The 19749-nt window shown below is 36.9% G+C and overlaps 1 protein-coding gene across 2 annotated transcripts in view; it reads right to left on the reverse strand.

Annotated features, from left to right (window-relative positions):
* The window catches only part of SPIRE1 (spire type actin nucleation factor 1), a 125391-nt gene that overhangs the window by 95786 nt on the left and 9856 nt on the right, over window positions 1–19749 (reverse strand). For both annotated transcript variants that reach the window (XM_056485179.1, XM_056485178.1), the window contains exon 2: window positions 17036–17070. In XM_056485179.1, the coding sequence (XP_056341154.1) occupies window positions 17036–17070 (35 nt within the window). The remainder of the gene's footprint in view (window positions 1–17035; window positions 17071–19749) is intronic.

A 19749-nucleotide genomic window follows, 5' to 3' on the forward strand; every position in this document is an offset into this window, starting at 1 on the left:
TAGTTTTGACTAATATATGAACACTATGGAAGTTACAAAACTGAGGTTTCTTGAAAACCATTCCCAGTTTAGATGCTGCAAGAGGAGAAAGGACATAGTATTGACTTTGTTATCCATCCTTGGAAAGGTCAGGCTTTTACTGTTCCTCTTTAAAGCACGTGAAGCTCCCTCTTTGCATGTAATATCTTCTCTTTGAGAGAGAAGGGACACAAAATGTATTAGTTTGCTTTAAAACTGTATTTGCAGTACTGTGTGGTAGTAACACTGCTAATGAAAGCAAGTGGAGGGCACTTAGAGTATCAAAGGACATTTAGCATTTATTGTATTATTTTTTTTGTTGACTTGAAAGTTTAAGCCTGCTCATTTCTGACTCATAAGAAGACTTACTTAAAGAAAGTAATAATTTCTCTCCTCAGAAGTTACAGTAAAAATATTTCTTTCTAAATATAATTTGCTATGAAACAATTGAGATGTTTGCCTTTCCAGAAAGGAATTTCTCTCAATCACAAACAAGTCTTTGACCTTCAAGCAAACAGGCACAATGATTCCAGTCGCAATCTAAATTTATACTTTGACTAGCTCACAATGGCCACATAAATCACACATTAAGGATGGGAAGATGAAAAAAATGGATAGGCCACAGCCACTCAATTTGCTGGCTGGTGGCTCTTCTATAGATATCAGCCCTGTCACCATGCCATCTTCACTGGCCTGGGAGGGGATGCAGATGTAAAATACTGAAACACACCTGGAATTAATTTCTCAGGTACTGGGGCATGCTGAGTCCTGCCAGCAGCTAAGGTATGGTAATCACTGGGACAAACATAGGACAACTCCTCAGTATTCACTTTGATACCCCACTGTGATACTCTCAAAAAAAAAGAGGCAGTAGAGGTATGCATTTTCGAGATCATTCATAACATTACCTAAAAAACTTCTGTGTAAACCTGTACTCGCATGTGTTGGCAGCCACTGCTACAGGGAGAGAAAAGAAGTGCATGAATACCTTCAAAGTTCAGCGTCTGTGTGTGTCTGTATTTTCTGTACTGGTTTTTTGTGCTGTGATCAGGGAAAGGAAACATGCTTCCCTGTTCCTGAATGAGTAAAGGAACTCGTGTGAGGAAGCATTTAAGGGCAGCCACCTCTGCAAGAGGAGGCGAGTCAGGAGCAGAGGGTGACCACAACAGAGGCAGGGGCAGTGCCCTCACTGACCAGGGACGCGGGCACGGATACTCAAACAGGAAAACAGAGCAGGTCTGGTGAGAGAAACCAGGGTCAGCCACAGTCCATGATGCCCAAAGTTATCCAACAGTGACAAGGCAGGTCTGAGGCTCGGAGATGAGCGCAAGCCAGTGGGTCAGGTCCAGCAAGGGATGCGGCTGGGCACAGGACAAGCTGCAGCACAGTTCAAGAGATGGAATGCAAAGGCTCAGTTTAAATGTTCCTCCTGAGAAAGGAGGTGGAATGCCAGAAATAAGGCTTCTGCAGCCCCATGTTTCCACAGCCCCATGTTCCAAGGCTACTGTACCACAGCAGAACCGGCTTTGGGCATGGGAAACCCACCCCTGTACCAGAGGTGTGTGCAGAGGATGCTGGCACAGGGCACTGTGATTTGATACCAGGAAATATTGAAACACCACGCAAAAAGTGTGAACTATTCTATTAAACATAGGTGGTAACTATCAGAAAAAAATATTACTGAAAAATCAGATGCCTGAAGTCAAGAAAAAGAACAATCCAGTGCTCAGGCATAACCTAGAATATATAAGACCTAACTGAAATATATATAGATTTGGGTACTTCACTTGTGATAAAGCTGCATCAGATTCTTAATTCATCTTGAGTTTCTCTGACCTATGAGACAAAATAATAGTCATATTCTTTAGGAAAAGAGAAACTTCATCCTACAGAATAAAGATCTGGCAATTTGCTCACTACACTTATTTCATAGCTGTCCATGAGACTACTCACAAACCCACATTGTTCATTTTTGTTCTGTTCATTTTTTAATTAAATGGAGTCTATTATATTTGGGAATATCCTGGAAAATGTTTATAATCAAGTCGTTGATGGGTTTGTGGGAGTGAACAATGGCCTTTTTAATCCAATATTGTTTATGAAACTAACACCAATTAGGTCCATCAACAGTAACAAATAAACAACAACTTCCTTTAAAAGAAATGACACCAACTACTGCAGAAAATACAGAACATGAGCATGCATGTGATTTTTACATCCACAAACCAGTCTTGGGTATCACGTGACTGTGACTCCTGCACTGGCAGACTCACTTTGGGCGGCACAATGCTCCCCAGTGCACACAGCGGGGCTGTAGCAGCAGGATCCTCCTCCAATTTGTCCTTTGTAAGAACCTCTGGCTCTCTTTAGAGAAACTAACCTGGTTTAACCAACATGATGGTTTAGCTCATTCCTCCTAGCCATCTGACCATCCTACACGCCCAGTGACACTCTGTGAGTCAGCTGGCAGTCTGTGAGCCAGGGCAACAATTCCACCTCCTCCCTGAAACCTGCCTGCGCTGTCTCTGACAACTCATCTCCCTGCGCGAGGTCAGCGTGGGTGTTCCAAGTTATTAAAATACTTCAGGACTCCCATGTGTTAGACTCCCTCTCTCTCCTCTCTGAACCTGGAAAACAACCAAACTTTCTTTCCATCAAATACTTCATGAGTCTAATGCACAGTTAAAATTACCCTGTCTCAGAGCATTTAAGGAGCAATAAAAAGGATTGATTTACACATAAGGATTTAGTCTTTTTTACATAAATTATTACGACAACATGAGCAAAAAAACCACCAAAGTGTTCCAAACAGCATATATTTAGGCTAGCTTAACAAAATGAGCAGCTAAGAAAATATTACTAATATCTGGAAAATATTTGCTTATCTTGAAGCCTTCTTATTTTAAAACTGAATTATCTGTGTAGGCATATATACGAGCAAAAGGTTTATAGCATGTTAGGCAGCTGCATTTCTATAAGAAACATAAACAAGCTCAGGTATATAAAATCTATATAAATAATCTCTGTCCAAGATCTATCTAAATTTGAGACATCCATGAAAGAAAAAAAAATAAAAAGGTGTATACAACAAAAGTAGAAAGATCCAGACTATACAAAAAGCTCTTAGTTTATGTAGAAACTGTCCGGACTCATATGTTTGGAAAACATTTCATCGCTGGCTTCACTGCCGGTAAACAGTGATACAATCTAAATCAGAAAATGAAATACATCCAGCTGTCTAGTAACAATGACAGCCTAGGAGTCTTTTTAAGATTATTTAATAACATTTGAGAATAGCTACATGGTAACACACGTTGGGTATTTTAAATGTTACAATCCATAAGACTCATTAAGTAACAACAAACTTTATGTAAGTAACATTAGGTTCAGTGAACTGAAGTCTCTTCTAAAACTTGTGATCAGTCACAAGGATCTATGACTCTTGAAATCATCACTTCACTTAAAGGGGAATTGTTTCATCCCACCCCAGATATTTACATATTCAAAATGTTCACATATCTGCTTACCGTACCTACTTAACAAAAACCTACCAAGCTTCACTTAATTTTTTCTCATGAAACCCAAAGTAATACCTGATACTGTATTACATGCCTGCAAAGCAAGCAATACCATACTGCTCCTCACAGAAAACACAGATGTGTCCACTCTGCTTTCTTTTGTGTGCTATTTCACCATGACAAAAATAAATACATAGAAAGACTCCTATGTGTTTTTGATTGCTATGCATGATGAAATATGAGCTTTGTGTCCAGAAAATAATATTAATGCAAAGTTTAAATAAGATCACTGAAAGTCTCTACCTGCAGCAGTACTCCAAGATGGAGCTCATGCCTTTGTCTTTCATGTGCTGCCACATCAATGCTCTGCTCTGAGCACTAACCTCCATGTCCTCAGTATTTCTCAACATGCAATTCAAAACTAGTGGTGGTAGATTAAAGACAAGACAGAAAGAATGTACTCATACCCATGAATTACATTTTCAAGTAAGTACAGCTACACTAAGAAGTTATTTTTCTGTGTTTGGATGGGTGGCTGTCTGCATACGTATTCTTCACAAGGAGGGTGGTGGAAGAGGAGCAGATTTCCTGAAGAGGTTGTGGGATGTCCAGCCCTGGATGCAATCAGGGAAGGTCCTTATCAACCACATTTAAATTGAAATTAGTATTGTCCACTCCAGATGACCAGAGGCCACTTTAAAAGTCCCTTCTAAATATATTACTCTGTGATTCCTTAACACTGTAACTTTGATTTCAAGCCCTGTCTCACAAATAAATACATAGGCATTAAAATGCAGAGGCCTTCATGCATACAAGGACCCAGAGCCCTGCACAGCCCCTGGCAAACAGCACTGCTGCCAGAGTCATCAGTAATGCCACACAGTTAATGAAGCTGCAGAGCTCTTGGTGCCCATGCTGGAGAAGTCAGTGCTGGAAATCTTCCCAACAACAATCCTAATGCAGTTAGGCTCATGAAATAAACGGCAATCAGCAGCATCAACACAACCACAGCTAATAGAATCTGACTTGGCACAACACATTAGCCATGCCAAAAGGATTTGAGTAGGGATGGGCAACCCCACAGTGTCACTCCACAGTGGAGACAAAAAAATCTGAGAGATAATATGAAGGGCTCAGACCCATGAATGTTAAAAGACAAATTTTCACATTTAGAGCAAGCTGTAAAGCTCATAAATATTGTGTATCCACAAGAAAAACACAAATTGTCTGTATAGGAACAGTTGTCATAGGATCTTCAATGTCTTCTCATAAATAACATTGTGATTAACAGGAAAACAAACTTCATTGAAAGAAATACTAGTGAATATTGCCAAAGGTACAAATTCAGGAAGATGTTGCATCGTTCAGTCTCATGATACAAGAATCAGATTGTTTAGCATCTCATGATCCAGAAGTATTCTCTGCAGGCTGGAATAGGACAATTCCTGTTTTTCTTGACCCTAGAAATCCTGCAAGACATTCTTAAGTCTGCCACTGTAATGGAAGAAGCTGTGGAAATCAGAGACTGTGCAGTAGTTACATCTCTAAAATGGACTGTGGTAGTGTGAGTTATTCCTCCACTTCAGTGTCAAGAGGACACAGTGCCCACAAGAGTCCTGGAGGTCAGAGGTCAAGAACAAGTGATAGGCACAAGGTGTTAAGGGAGATACAGCACCTGTAGGAATCAACTGTACATTCAGAATCCTGACTCTCAGCAGCTGTAGATGTTGTCAGAAGGTGCAATGGCAGCACCTGCAAGGCTTAGGGCAAACAGAATTTAGCAGGATTTCTGGCTGTATCCATTCATATCTGATTCTTTTGCTCAGACATTTTTTAGGTCAGGATACCTTCATGAGATCTGCAGATGAAATCCTGCACCATGATGCTCAGGACTCTTGTCATTTGCAGCCCCTGGGGCCATGACAAAACTGGGTCAAGACAGGGGCAACAATGGAATTAGCCTGGAACACAAACAGGACCAACATGGTTTAAATAGCCACTCATCACCTTTACAGGATTTTTACAAGATTCTGCAGATGTGGGCTTTGCTTCCTCTGTCTGTAGGATTTGAATCCACTGACAGCTCTACACTTGGTTACTGGAACTCTCTGGAGCAGCAGAGATACTCCATGTGTGGGTGGATGACAAGAAGGAGTGTGTTCTCCAGAGGCAGATCGCAGCAATTTAAAAGAAATTTTTAAAAAAGCAAAACCAAAAGGGGCAGAGTAGGATTTTCATGCATGGAGGAGCTAAAGAGACGTGGCACTAAGAGGTGACAAGCAAAGTAATTAGAAAATAATTATTTTAAGGGAGAAAGGGATGTAAAAGAGCAGGAGTGAGTCAAGATAATTTCAACAGAACGAATCATAAAAAAGTAATATATAGTTCCTGTTGTACTGGGTGACTGAGAGGGATGGACATGCTCCTAATAAGATGTTAGCAAAATCTTAACTAGATTTTCACTCCTGCAGCCATTAAACAGGGGAAAAGCATAGCAATCAACACTTTTCTATCTTCTATTCATAAAGCTTTTTGAAAACTTGCTTTCACAGTCACTTTATAAAATCTGCAATAGGCCATGTCAAACAAAAACCCCAGTGTCACACAAATTCAATCAGTGGTGAACAACAACACAACAAAAATACAAATGCAATTGTCTAATTCATAATGTTCAAGTTTCCATGCCAGGAAATGCAAGACACTGCGTATGTGTATGTGCTGCAGTGCCCACTGTCTACTAAAATCCATTTATCTAGATATTCACACAGACATAAGACTGAAGAACCAAGATCTCCATACATATACAAGCCATCTTTTCCAAAAACAAAAGGACAAGCTATCGACAGGAAAGTGCATGGAATCTTATTAGTCTGACACTTCGTGTTTCTATATGATGTTTCAAATGCTAGAACAACACAAAAATGCTGTTCTACATCATAAATTCACAGTGAGGGTCAGGCTAGATTTAATGATTATATCTTTGCTCATGTTACAAGTGCAAGAAAAAAATTATACCAGTCCTCTGAAGCATTTTGTGTGAAATTAAATTCTATTTTTAGGACCCCAAGCTTGCTCAATTCTAACAGAATTTTTTTGTTCAAGTTCTTTGTCCTACTACTTATTGTAGTAATACCACACTGCAAAGCTAAATATTATTTAATCCACATTTAAATGACAATAGACCTTTTGTTTCACTGTCTTTCCAAACACTGCAGTAAAGACGTTTCCTTATTTTGTAGTAGTTCTTGATGCTTCTATCCTTTATTACTGGAATAATTTCCTTTTATTCACACCTAAATATGACTCCTACTTCAAATTCCCCACGTTTGCTTTTTTCCTTCTATGAAACTGCTCATTTTTATCTTTTCCAAACATTCTATATCTGTTTTGAAATGCTTTTTCTGACTGAAACGCATACAAGAAATTTAGGGGTAAGCTTGTCTTCTGTGTAGGAACAAAGCTCAGTTTATCTATTTTCAGGAAGGGAAAAATAGAAAGTAAAGTCTGATTTCATACTAGGATGGCAACATCTACATGCATAAACCTGAAAGATAATAAATTTATTTTTAAAGAGAATGGGCTACTATTTCTATAAAATTTTAAAGTATTTAAGAAGTTGACACAGGAAATAAAGAATAGCCTAGCCTGAAAGCAAATTCATAGTTATCTTGATGAAATGTCCCTCAAGGGAATTAGTTTTCTTGGCAGTAAAGTAATGGGCTTGTTATTTTGTAGTTTTTTAAATCTGAAGAAAGATCTTGGGGTTTGTGATTAAGGCTTAAACAATCTAGATTCTATGCTGGCTCCACCATGTAGTCCAAATGACACACCAGGCAATCTGCCTGATATCTTCAAACTTAAATTTTCTTTCTCTAAAATGAGAACATTTATTTTCTCCCACCAAAATATTCATCTTGTCTGCTTTAGTGTCCATATAATTAAGTCACTGGGGCAACTCACAGAACCACAACTTCATCACACACTTGTTTACTCCTGATCTGGGTTTTAAACTGTGAAGTCTGCTACCACATTTGAATATATAACTAGCATAACAAGACACAGAAATAATTTGAAGGATCTGAGAGCTGCAGGCAGGCAACAGTCCAAAAAGCTGGGAGTCCAGGGATAAAAGATCTTAACTTCTAAACAAACATCTTCCTTCTGTAAGAGAATGAAGTACTTTAAATTGAAAAATAATTTTGCTACAATGCCTCTAAATAAGTGTTAAAAGTCTCCCCATCACAATAGGACGTTTTCTTTTCCTTTGTCTCATATAACAACACTTACCTATGTTTTATAGATTAACTTTTTATTTCTCATCTAGCAATGAGTCCCAAACATGAAAAACAAATAGCATTCCAACACATTTTCCCAGTGCCAATGCTTTAAATGTTACAGGCATAACCATGCAGCTGGTTCTCCATAAGCACACAGTGTTACTGTTCAAATGCAATGGAAGCACCAGACTGCATAAAGAAAGCCAGGTTCAGGTTCAGCACTAGCTATGTCTACCAGAATCTGAATGACAGCTGACAAAATTTTAAAGCTGGCAGAATTCTCAAGAAAAATTCACTATAACAAAAAATTTGTTTATTAAATAAAATCACAGCAGAAGTCCTTGAGTACATTCAGATGGACAATGAAAGCTAAAACTATTATGATAAAGTAATGCTGGATGTTTTTTTTCTGGCTAACAAAGTCCATTAAGGACATTATTCCTGTCATTGTACAGATGAAAAAAAAGAAAGAAGAAAAGGGAAAAGAACTATTTTTCTACCTGCCTTACTCGTTGTAGATTTAAAGCAAACTCCAACAGCAAGCAACACAAAATTATAAAGAAGAACATCTCTTTGGAAAATTACCAGGCAAAAAGGTGGCCAAGGACCAGAGACCACAATTACTTGACTATTTTCATGCACTTTCAACTGTATTTATTTTCTCCATTACCAGCAGCACAAAATATTTCAGGAAGACTTGGGAATTGCATGGAGCTTTCACTCTGAGAATATAAGTGAAATACTCAAATATTCAAGGATAAGTAACACGCTCAGAAAAACAGTGTAATCTGACATGCTACAAAGTATATGCAAAAATAACTATTGATTCACAGCCACCAAACAGTGACGGAATTTGAAATATTTAGTCAAAGGATACATGCTTGTTTTTCTCATCTATGTTCCCTGAAACATTAGTAAGAACTTCCCTTCAAAGCAAACAATGCATGGCACATCTTCCTAAACAGACCAGATGGAGTAACTTGTTTACTATGCAGTGAGTGTTTGCTTCAGATCTACAACAGTAGAAAGAAGATAGCCTGAATGTGTAGGTCACAGGTGAAGCAAAAAAGCAACGTATGGCAATCCCAAAACCACAATGCAGCCAGAGAAGAGTCTTTCGAAAAACTTTGAAGAAATAATTCCCATCATTGCCAAGAAAGGAATAGGTGGCAGGCAGTTTGCATTAGCCAAGACAACCCAATACAAAAAACACAAAACCTGAATTATCATCTTGGCTACAGAGAGGGGTGCTTTTAGCAGACAGCAATTAAGGATTTGGCAAGCATCTGGAGAAAAGGAAAGGGTGCGAGTCAAAGATAACGCCGGTATCATAGGGCCAGATAACAGAGGAAGATAAAGACACAATGAGAAATACACAGCAGAAAAATAATGAATTCAGATAGCAGTACATCATCCACTAGGACCCACAGAAGAAACAAGCAGAAGAGCAGAGATGTCTGAAAGAACACATTTGAAGCAGAAAGTCATCTTAGCAACACTGACAATCAACAAATATCATGCAGAGGCAGTAACACACACCTGCAAGAGCAGATGATTAACTTTCTGGTTAAGGAGAAACAGAAATAAAGGAAGTTAATGAATGAACTGTAAAAGATTTTGGAAGAAAGGAGAAAAGGGACACTTGGAAGTAAAGGTAAAATACAGATGAGAAACAGTGACAGAAGATTTGGACAAGGGTGTTTCAGACTTAGGGACTAACAAATGGAGGAGAAAAACTCATCAATTTAACAGAGTACCCCTACTTTCTTAAATGAAGCAGGAGTTAATCTACTAAGTGTGAACAGCTTGCCTTGTCCTAGTTAATTATTTAACCTTCATTCTTGCTGAGGGTGAAGTACTAAAAGCATTACAGGTGCTTCATAATTACCACGGTTAATAGAAGAAAGGGATGTGATGAAATACACTTTTAGAATTTGGTTCAATTTTATCTGTGTGTTTAATTTACCCTCTGCATTTCCTTTTGGTAAATAAAAGGCTAATCCAACAGTTCAGCATGACCATCTTTCTTTCCTTCATGCTATTAAGAAGAAATTTTGGAGCTTGTTTTGTCTTCCCATGATTGACATTACAGACATGTAACTGGCAGACAAAATCAAGCAGCTTAAGATGAAAATGTTCCTACACTGGTAGGTCATGGGGAGCACAGAAACTTACTAGTTGCTATAAAGTTCACTTTGAAACAAAAGCTCAAATGAATTGCAGTGTGTTGAGTCAAATAAAAGAAAGCACAAAACTAACAAAACCCCCTTTTGCCTCAGTGAGCCCCAAGAACAACTCAGGATCCTCTCTGCCATAGACAGCACATTGTTGCACACTCTCACAACTCAACTGCAAATCTTGCCTTGTTTAATGCCTCAGCTTCTCAGGTCAAGTGATTTAGATAAAAAAGCTACATGTTAAATGTTCATGTGAAGAAAAACATTTAGTCTTAGAAGTGCAAAGAAGAAAATAGTTATTTGGGTATGTATTAACTAAAACCTGGAAACTAATAAAAAACCCCCCATGTTATCTTCAACAGATTGTTTTCTGCTGATCTCACTGTATGTAAGAATAAGCCTTATGATATTTGAGTGCTCAAAGACAGTGTTACAGGTAATTTCTTAACCAACCATCATGACCTGCCCTATTACTGAACTACTGAAAATGAGCATCTTACTAAAATTCCAATTCAGCTTTATTCTTAGTACTTTTCCTGAGTAACCTTTAGAAATCCTATGAGGGATGCTGCATTTCTTCTCCCTTCTCTTGCAATAAATGAAGCTTCTTCATGTTCACAAGCAGAGGATAGCAGTTCTTGCTTCCAGCAGAGACAAAATAACAGAAGGCAGCAATAGAGATTGAAGACCAAACAAAGATTAAGAGCACTGTCTATTTGTTCATTTAAAATTCCATACGTTCATCTGCATTAGGTCAGCTAAAGCTGCATTTTAAAAAAAGCCTTTTTTCATGATTTGTTATTTTCCCAAGTATGAATTGCTAGGAGTCTGGTATATGTGAAGTATAAAGTGACTAACAAGAATTTAAATGTTAAAACATTATCTAGTTCATACATTGTTCAGATGAACTAGATCAATATTTGTAAGCGCAGTCAAAGAAGGAATGTTAGAATGAATCAATGTTAATAAGTTAGCACTTGAAAGAAGAGCACAGGTGTATTAAACAAAGTAGGTGGGAACACACTGAATTCATCTTATTCACAAACAACTATCTTTCTCACTTTAAATCTCTTCACATTTTGGAAACAAACTTACTGATATTGTCTTTCAATCCTTATCTTATGTTCTTAATAATGAAATTTAAAACAACATTTGCTTTTAAATTGGGAAACTGGTGCATGGTAACTGAACTGCTGAAGTGAAATCAAGTGTTCACTTGAGTTCCTGTCTTCTTTGACTACTGGCCAAATTCAAAACAGATTAACAAGCATTAATTAGGCAATGTTAAAATTAGCCATGGCCAGTAATGCATGTTATTGCTGAAATAATGCTGCTTAGATTTTCAAGGAACTTTATGTTAGAGACCCTCCAACCAAACCTAATCACACAGAAATATAAAAAAATTAGATATCAATTAGAAACACACAAAGTCTGTTTGAACAACTTTCTCTCTTAAGATGATTTAATAATCTAATAAGACCACAACATTTTACAAAAACAAAAAATCCAACATTTTTCATGAAACACTGTGAATATCCACTTCAGTCAAAGGAAGTTACTCATGTCCTACAATATCAATAGTAGAATATGGAAGAAAAAGTGCAGCACAAAATTAATGCAATATTATATTAAGGTGCTTAAGCAACCCACTAAAATGCTCCTTGTTCATCTGAAAAAAATGAAAATGCACTAAAGTCTCATTTCCCTTGGCTTTCCAAATATCAAATACCAAACTGAACATATTCAGTACTCCTAAATTGAACTCTTCAAGTGTAAAGCACTGTGTGGACTGAAGTGGTGCAGAAAAAGAAAAGCTGCAGACAGTAGGAAAACTTCAGAGACTGAACTGCTTTGCATGCTTTTCATCTGTCATTTATCCTACATTTTATATATTTTAGTCTCATCACCTGTGTATCTCCTGTACTTCTTATCTTGTGGATGTTGAACTTCTGAGTGAATAGAGACATTCAGGAATAGGGATTGAACTGGAGTTTGTCCCCTACAGATCCAAAAGCTAATGCTATCAGGTTGAACTTATCACTGAAACTGAACTTACTGAACTCCAGCGTGTATTTACCTCAGTTTCAGCACTGCCCCAAGCAAAATCCTTCAAGCAATAACAAAGAATTTCCTCCATGTAACCACAGTATTGTCCACTTCTATTCATTCACAGAATGTGTACTCCTTATGTTATTGTGCTTTGGCTGTTAACTTTTTGGAAATCAAACAGGTAGGAAAACACAGCATCTCCAACAGAAAATTCATAAGTAGCAGAGTTCATAGAAAAATGTCATGTAATCTCAGAAGGCTTCAAGAGATTTAGCAGGAGAAAAAAATACAAGACAAAGCATTCTTATTTCATACTGATACTCTCAACTTGTCTTTTAGTACACAGAACAACAAAGAATAACACAAAGGCTTGTTAAATTGTCAACATGCAAACATCTAATGCTTAATTTTTTCTTGCAGTTTGAGTAAGCAATCAAATTAGTCTCTTGGACAGGCAAACACATCCACTGGCACTCGTTTAGCCAAAAAATAGCACGTTAAAGCTAATTAATATGATAGTTATCAATGAGTACATATGATTGCTGCCATAGGTATGCTAGCATGCTTCTGATTAGATGGGTATCTTCTCAAGTACAATTTAATAGAATTTAGAAAAGGCTCTGCAAAAACTAAAGAGCTGTAAAAACTATCTTTTCTTCCAAAACTCTGAGTCTTCTTTCAGATTCATATAATCTATTGTTGCAGACTTTTCCATCTCATCCCATGAAAAAAAAAAGCGAATTCTGTAGTTACCAAAAGCCAAAAAAAACCCACTGAAAACAAACGCCCAAAACATCAAATAAACACCAACACAACTTAATGATCTATGCTCTACTGTTTGTGGTTTTAGCAGGCAAAATGTTCCCCACAAGGGCCCAAGTTACTGTACGACCCAGTTTTCCACCACCCATTATCTGAAATTGTCAGAATACCAAAGGCTGAAATGGCCTCTGGACTCTTCCCTAGTTGATTGAAAGGTTTATCAGTGGTATCACTGGAACGGAGATTTCATCATAAATCCTGTGTGACTCCAGGGTGTGTAGATTAATAAAGGCACATCATATACTGCAAAATTACAAAGCCTTTACAAGGAGCAGCCGACTTCTCTTAGAGAACTCTGGACAGATGGTAGGATTTGACTATCATTAAATCAGCTTAGTCAAATACATTATTAGTTCTTCCAATATTTGCTGTGTATTCCCAATGAAACTGCTGAAGGAAAAGGGTAATGTGTCAAGCTTATGGCAAGTAAACACCAGAAATCCATTTTTCTCCAAGATCAATCTCCTCCTGATGTGCTCAAAACTTACACAAATTATTAAAAAACAAAGCTCTTCTTGAAAAAGCAGCTCATTACAAAACACTAAAGATCAAAACCTGAACTCTAGTTTTTTGTGTGCTTGCTATTTAATTAAGTGTCTGTTAAGCTGCTTCTTTGCGACTGTGGAGTATTTCAGGAAAATCAGGAGGTCAGCGTGACTGCCACAGAACCCCCACATCAATGAACAAGCATAATGGGCTTTCAGGTATCTAAAATAACAGGTCCCTCAAAGGCTGGAGTGCAGCTTCTCTGTGAGATAATTCCATCAGCAAGGGATGAGTGCTTCACTTATCAGAACTGTCACATAATGCTCAAGCACAAATTAATGCTTGCAAGAAAAGATGCATGATTCTGCTTTGGTTTCTAGAAGGCAATTCTGAGCTCTTGTTAATTTTCCTCTTAAAAGCACAAGGAATCAAAAGCTTTCATGGAATTATCAGATTTGTAACCAAGCGTTCACAGAGAAATTTATTTTTTCAGTACATAATAAAAACTTTGATGGAAGTCACAAGCACTCATATTTTACTAAAAGAAATTATTCTCAAACCTTTTTGCCTGTCCTCTTCTCCCTTGTAACCTAAGGTTAATGCTCAGGAAGGAGGACAAAGTGATTATTACTGTGCATGACAAGGATTGTTTCTTGCAGCAATTACTCTTCAATCAGAATGTTACTTTTGTTTATGCTCAACAAGGATGAAAATATGAACCCTAGATATTCTCATATGCTAAAGACACATTTAACAGTGCTTGAATTATGAGCAGGTAACACATTTCAATATAGGTGTGGCATGGTTTTTAATGCAAGATTATGACACCTCTTTTGAAATCCTAACATTCTATGCTATTAAATACCTGTTCTCATTTTCATCTACATGAGAGAAGTGGTTAATTTTATTTGCATCAATACACTGAACTAACAGATATATTCTTATTTGTATGACAGTGAATGTTGTATTCTTATAACCTGTACATTTATTCTCCTGAATTATTATCTAAAATATAGTCACTGCTTCAAGTTTCCAATGAAAAGGTTAAAAAAAAATTAGCTCCATAGACAATTACTGTGATTTTCAATGTATGTTAAGATTTTTAATAGTGATACTGAGAGCTCATTAATAGAATTTGCATAGACAGCGGAGAGTCCCCCCACAAAATTTCTACAATTGATTCCTTCTGTGATTTGCCTCGGACTGCATGGTGTCGAGTAATTAATTCACCATTGTTTGGGACAGGCTATTTAATTCCCTTCTGACTCTTAAACAACGTGAGAGGTTGCGTGTGTCTCTGTGTTAGCACACGTCCTAGTTAACTGCGTTAATCACACACAACAGGCCTGTGCTCACTTAGGTGGGTCTTTTCAAATAGATGGCAATTAAACCCACCTACATATGAATCACTTTGCATTCACAGAATACTTTCTATATGAGCATTAAATATTTACAAATGAGGCTGGCATATTTTATATAATTTCACCACCTCAGCTGAGATGACTAAGGAGCGCTATCATTATGTACATAACAGAGTTACAGGCAGGTGCAGATTAAACAAGATCACCTTATTCCTTACTCCCATCCTCCTATTATGGCTATGGCACCTGGACTCTGAACTTGACACACCATTCATATTGCTGGCTTGAAATAAAATGTGTCCCAATTCTGGATAGTTTACAGCATGTTTTGCAAAAAAAAAAAAAAGTTATGATTGTTATTCGTTAAGATTTTAGGAAATTTCCCACATATCCTAGTATGTTCATTCAGGCCACACTCTCTTCCACTGGAATCAAAAAAAGTGAAATGAGCTGTCTCTGCTGAATTCCTAGTTCTGAAAAACACAAACATCATCAACTTCAAGTCTAACACTGCAACCCCAAAGGAATTTTGGAGGAGAAAAAGGGTACTGACTCCTTCACAGCCTCCTTCAAAATGACAAAGATAAAGAGAAGAGTCAATATGCTAATGGTCACATTGCTGCTTATTAGAGACGTTCTAAAATGAAGCCTCTGTCTCACGGGAAGCTCCAATCTGCTTTCCAACTATAAACAAATATACTCTCAGAAGATCAAAATTAGAAAACTTTTACCATGGAAGATGAAATTTAGTATCTCAAACTGACTCTTACTAGGCATTTCCATTTGAAGCAAAAACACTTCTACTTTCCCAAAATGAAGTATTTTATGTTTTGTTAAAAACATTTTAACAGTGGTGTAGTATCTGCATTTTTAGTGTTGGGGCCTTTGATTATGTTCCTTTTTAAAAACACCAAGCAAAATTGCAAACATATTTACTATGCGAAGATCACAACACACTAGATTATAATTTCTAAATACAGCACTAGATTTGTGAACTGGGATTTTGCAAATCCTGAAACAAATGCAGGATGCATTTGTTTAAACCAAACCACAAAAAACAATAAAACATGCCTACTTCCAATTTCTGTACTTCCATCTGTTATGAATTACTCCTTACACTGTATCCTGCAGAAAGAACATTTCTGGTTTTATTATTATTATTAATAGTTGAAAAAACCTGGATAGCCTTAGCATTTTACCATCTGTAGTTGAATTAGCTGGCCTTTCATTTTGTCTTTATAACCAGCTATCATCATGCACAGTTTATCTATGAATAACCACGTGGTAACAGTACTTTGTCACCTTCACATATATTATTGATGAGAAAGCTGACAAGCTGACAAGCCGCCAATTAAGATGCTCCACCACTTGTCCCATCTCCAGGCTCAGCCTGAGGTATGGATGGAACAGTTGAAGTGAAAACTCAGTTTTACATTTCAAAGAAAGTTCAAAGACAGTGAGAAAAGGCTGCCCTGCAAAGGACACAGAAATTGTACTTATTGCTAGAAAAGTTTATTTGAGTAGACTGCATTATTTACGCTATGTGATAATAAAAATTAGACTGTGAGTCCATATCTTGTTCAACTAGATGTTCTACTTAGTTTTGTATTCGGTCTTGGATTAAATCTATGAATTTGACATATAAAACAATGACAACACTAATCATAGTGTAATATCAAAAATACAGATTCAAATAACAGTCAAGATATAAATCAAGCAGATTTAAGTGGATTTGTGTTTCTATTGTTACCCCAGCAAGACACACAGCAATATTTCTTGGACTCCAAAACATTGCCAAGTGATAAATTAAAGGTCATTTCAAAAGTATCTCAAATCAGGATGCTTTTAAATTAACTAACAACCCTGAGATCACTTGTATTCTCTGCTTCCATCCAAATTCTCAGGTTGTCAAAAATCACCAAGCCATTCCATGAACACTAAGTATTTATTCCATGGCTGTCCTTTCTAAAGTAAGTATAACAGAATAATTTATCCAACAGAAATTACCTACATTAAATATTCTGTAAAATACACATATGTTTTAAAGAGATTAATATCAAATGAGATTACACTGGCTGCATCGCAGATCTTTAATCTTGGTTTTGAAAAACCACACAGCCTTTCTGTCCTGTATTTTTGCACATGAGACTAAATATCCTGTGTTAAAACACACTTATCAGCTGCCAGTGAAAGTCATAAATACAATTAACAGTGCAACTTTGCAATGATAACTCCACACTGTAAGTATACTACATCTACACTACAAGTTAATGAAAAAGAACTGAGCTAAATCAGCACAAACAGAGAAGACAAAATACTTCTCTTACCTCCATTTCTGTGCAGTGTAAACGGCCTGATTTATCTGTAAGGGAAAAAAAAAAGTTTTCAGATAAAGTAAGAGATTATGGAAGAACAAAACTAAAAAGGTGAGTCACTTCTCTCTTTTGATTGATTGCCAAGTATTCCTTGACTTACTTAAATCATACATTTCAATACTGTTTTTATTATACATGCATCATGGTATTAACAACAAGAAGGCCCTACCCTTTTTATTTGGATCCTTTACAATACTGGCTTTTAAAAAGATGTGTCTTTAATGTCTGGCTTCATTATTTAAATCATATGATTGATGTTTGGCCATAGAGGGAACATGAAAATGTGTTGGTTTGAATTAAGCAGTAGAAAATAGTTGTTTCAAGAGAATAAGCAGCATTAATTCATGAACTGGGGAAAAGCCACTGTTTCATCTGATACTTCTGGGATTTCAAAGAGTTCAACAGAAATACAAAGTTCAAGCAAATTAAAGTTAAAACATTGCTGTAGTATTTTTGTAAGTCCCACTTGTCAAGTTTTGCATTTCCTCTGAGTTCAGAAACATCAATTTGGAATTTGTGTAATAAAGAAAAATTAAGTTTCTGAACTACTTAATTAAATTGAAATCTCAATTTTCTCAAACACAAAGCAGTTTTATACCAAAGTGGCTTGACAGCTTAGCAAAAAGAGCACTAAAATTTCAAAGTGCATTAGGAAAGTATTATGTCAATAAAAGCAGCAATTTTTTTCTTTTTGTAGTAATAATCTTTATCAAAGTAGGGTGAAGGAATCCTGACAGGATGATTTTCTGCCAGAAAAAAATAATTTAAGAATGTTAACTATTCCACAGATTTCTGAGAGGTGATCCACCCAGAACTTTAATTTCAAAACACACGGATATCAAATTTTACACTTTTTATCTTAACTTTTCAGCTTCATAGCATTCCCACTGTTGGTTTAGAATTTGCAGCTTTGGACCCAATAGCATAGAGCTACAAAACACATGACAAAATTCCAAGACCTCACATAGTCAAAAAACTAGAACAGGATGCATTTGCTTGACTGTGCATACTCCAAGAGCATATGCTCAGATGATGGTTAGGAAGGATTTACTGCAAATAGTTTGGGAAAGCCTGTGATTTGTACCCATAACTGGAAGGACTATTTTATCAGGCTGGCTGACAAGCCCAAGGGAGCTCAACCAACTGGCTGGCACAATGTTTGCACAGAGGAGCAATCGCACTGACTTCATGACAAATGTGAATGGCACGCAAAACACTCAGCTCTGGGAAGAGTCACCTGCACAGAAAAGAACTCATTTTTCATACTGAACTGGTCACCTTCCCTTTGAAACTAAAGATTAAACACATCCTGAATGAATATGGAACGCCCACCTAACAGAGTGAAAGTTGTTTACTTTTCTTTTGAACTGTTGCCAAAGCAAGCTAATGCTTAGCACTCGTGTCTTACTTCAAAATCAAGGGCAGAAGAGTGACTTAAAAAGGCTTTTGCACCAAATATTATCTTTTCAAAAGGACTGGTACCTCTGTCTTTCACTTTCAGACCCACATAATAGGATTTTGGTATTTAAAATGGTAGCATTCACGTGATTATTACAAACTATAAACAGGAGAAATTTACTGAGAATGTTTTTTAATTACTAGGATTATTAGCAGATTTTTTAATATTAGGGGCTACTTTTGTGAAATCACATGAGAGGTGACCAAAACAATGTATCTTTATGATACAAGATTAAATTAGAGAAATGTAGTCAAGACAGGGAAAAAAAAAAGCACATGCTCCCTTTAACAATACATTACTTTTTTTAAAAAAAAATTACTACTTCATTAAAAAGTACTAATTTTAAACCTATAGCAATGTGGTGCATACAGTAGGCCACCAATGTTTGCAATTACTGACAGTTTAAAATATCTGCACTTGCATCTCCTATGGTCTAAGGGAATAGGAGCCAAGTCGTCCACTAGATCCTCTGAGTAGCACCAAGTACTCATTGCTGCACCTCACAGCAGTGCTGAGATCCTATCCTTTTAGTAAAGTCTCAAACAAATAAATCAGACCAGACCAAAACAGGAAAGATAAATTTTGAATTTCTGAAAGTAACAACAAGAAGCTTATCTTGCAGCTCCTTTGATAAACTTCCATGAAAACTGCTCCTCAAGGCAAAACACCCAAACTCTGGAGTGCTTTTTTTAATATTAAACTCAACTTAAATCAGCATTTTAAAACCCAATAGTATTGTCATGAGTGCATGTACTGGGGCAGGAAGGGGGAATAACAAGTCTTTCATGCACCCAAACAGTATCCTAGCTGGTGCAAACAACTGACTTACAGCATTTTAATATACGCTGCATTATGGTAATTATTAACCATTCCATATGCCTCTGTACCCTGAGACCAGCTCTACACTTAGCAGATTTCCCAAGCTCTTTGCAGTCACTTGTGGACTCCCTCCATTGGGAATTCATCACATTCCTGAAGAGATCATTAACAATACTGTTGATGCACTTACATGCATCTATCAAGACTGAAATGAATTTGCTTCTACATGGCCCCTGCAAGCCAATTTATTTATACTGGCTTTATCTATACTGGCTGAGAGCAGAAATTTCTTCTCTCTTCAGCTGACATGATTGAAAAAGTAGTAACTCATAAATGTAGCCTAAGGGTCACACTCCCTTCATTAGCACTGGAAAAAGAAAAAATTCCC

The sequence above is a fragment of the Oenanthe melanoleuca genome, chromosome 2 (assembly GCF_029582105.1).
Source record: "Oenanthe melanoleuca isolate GR-GAL-2019-014 chromosome 2, OMel1.0, whole genome shotgun sequence".
In the NCBI taxonomy this organism is placed as follows: Eukaryota; Metazoa; Chordata; class Aves; order Passeriformes; family Muscicapidae; genus Oenanthe; species Oenanthe melanoleuca.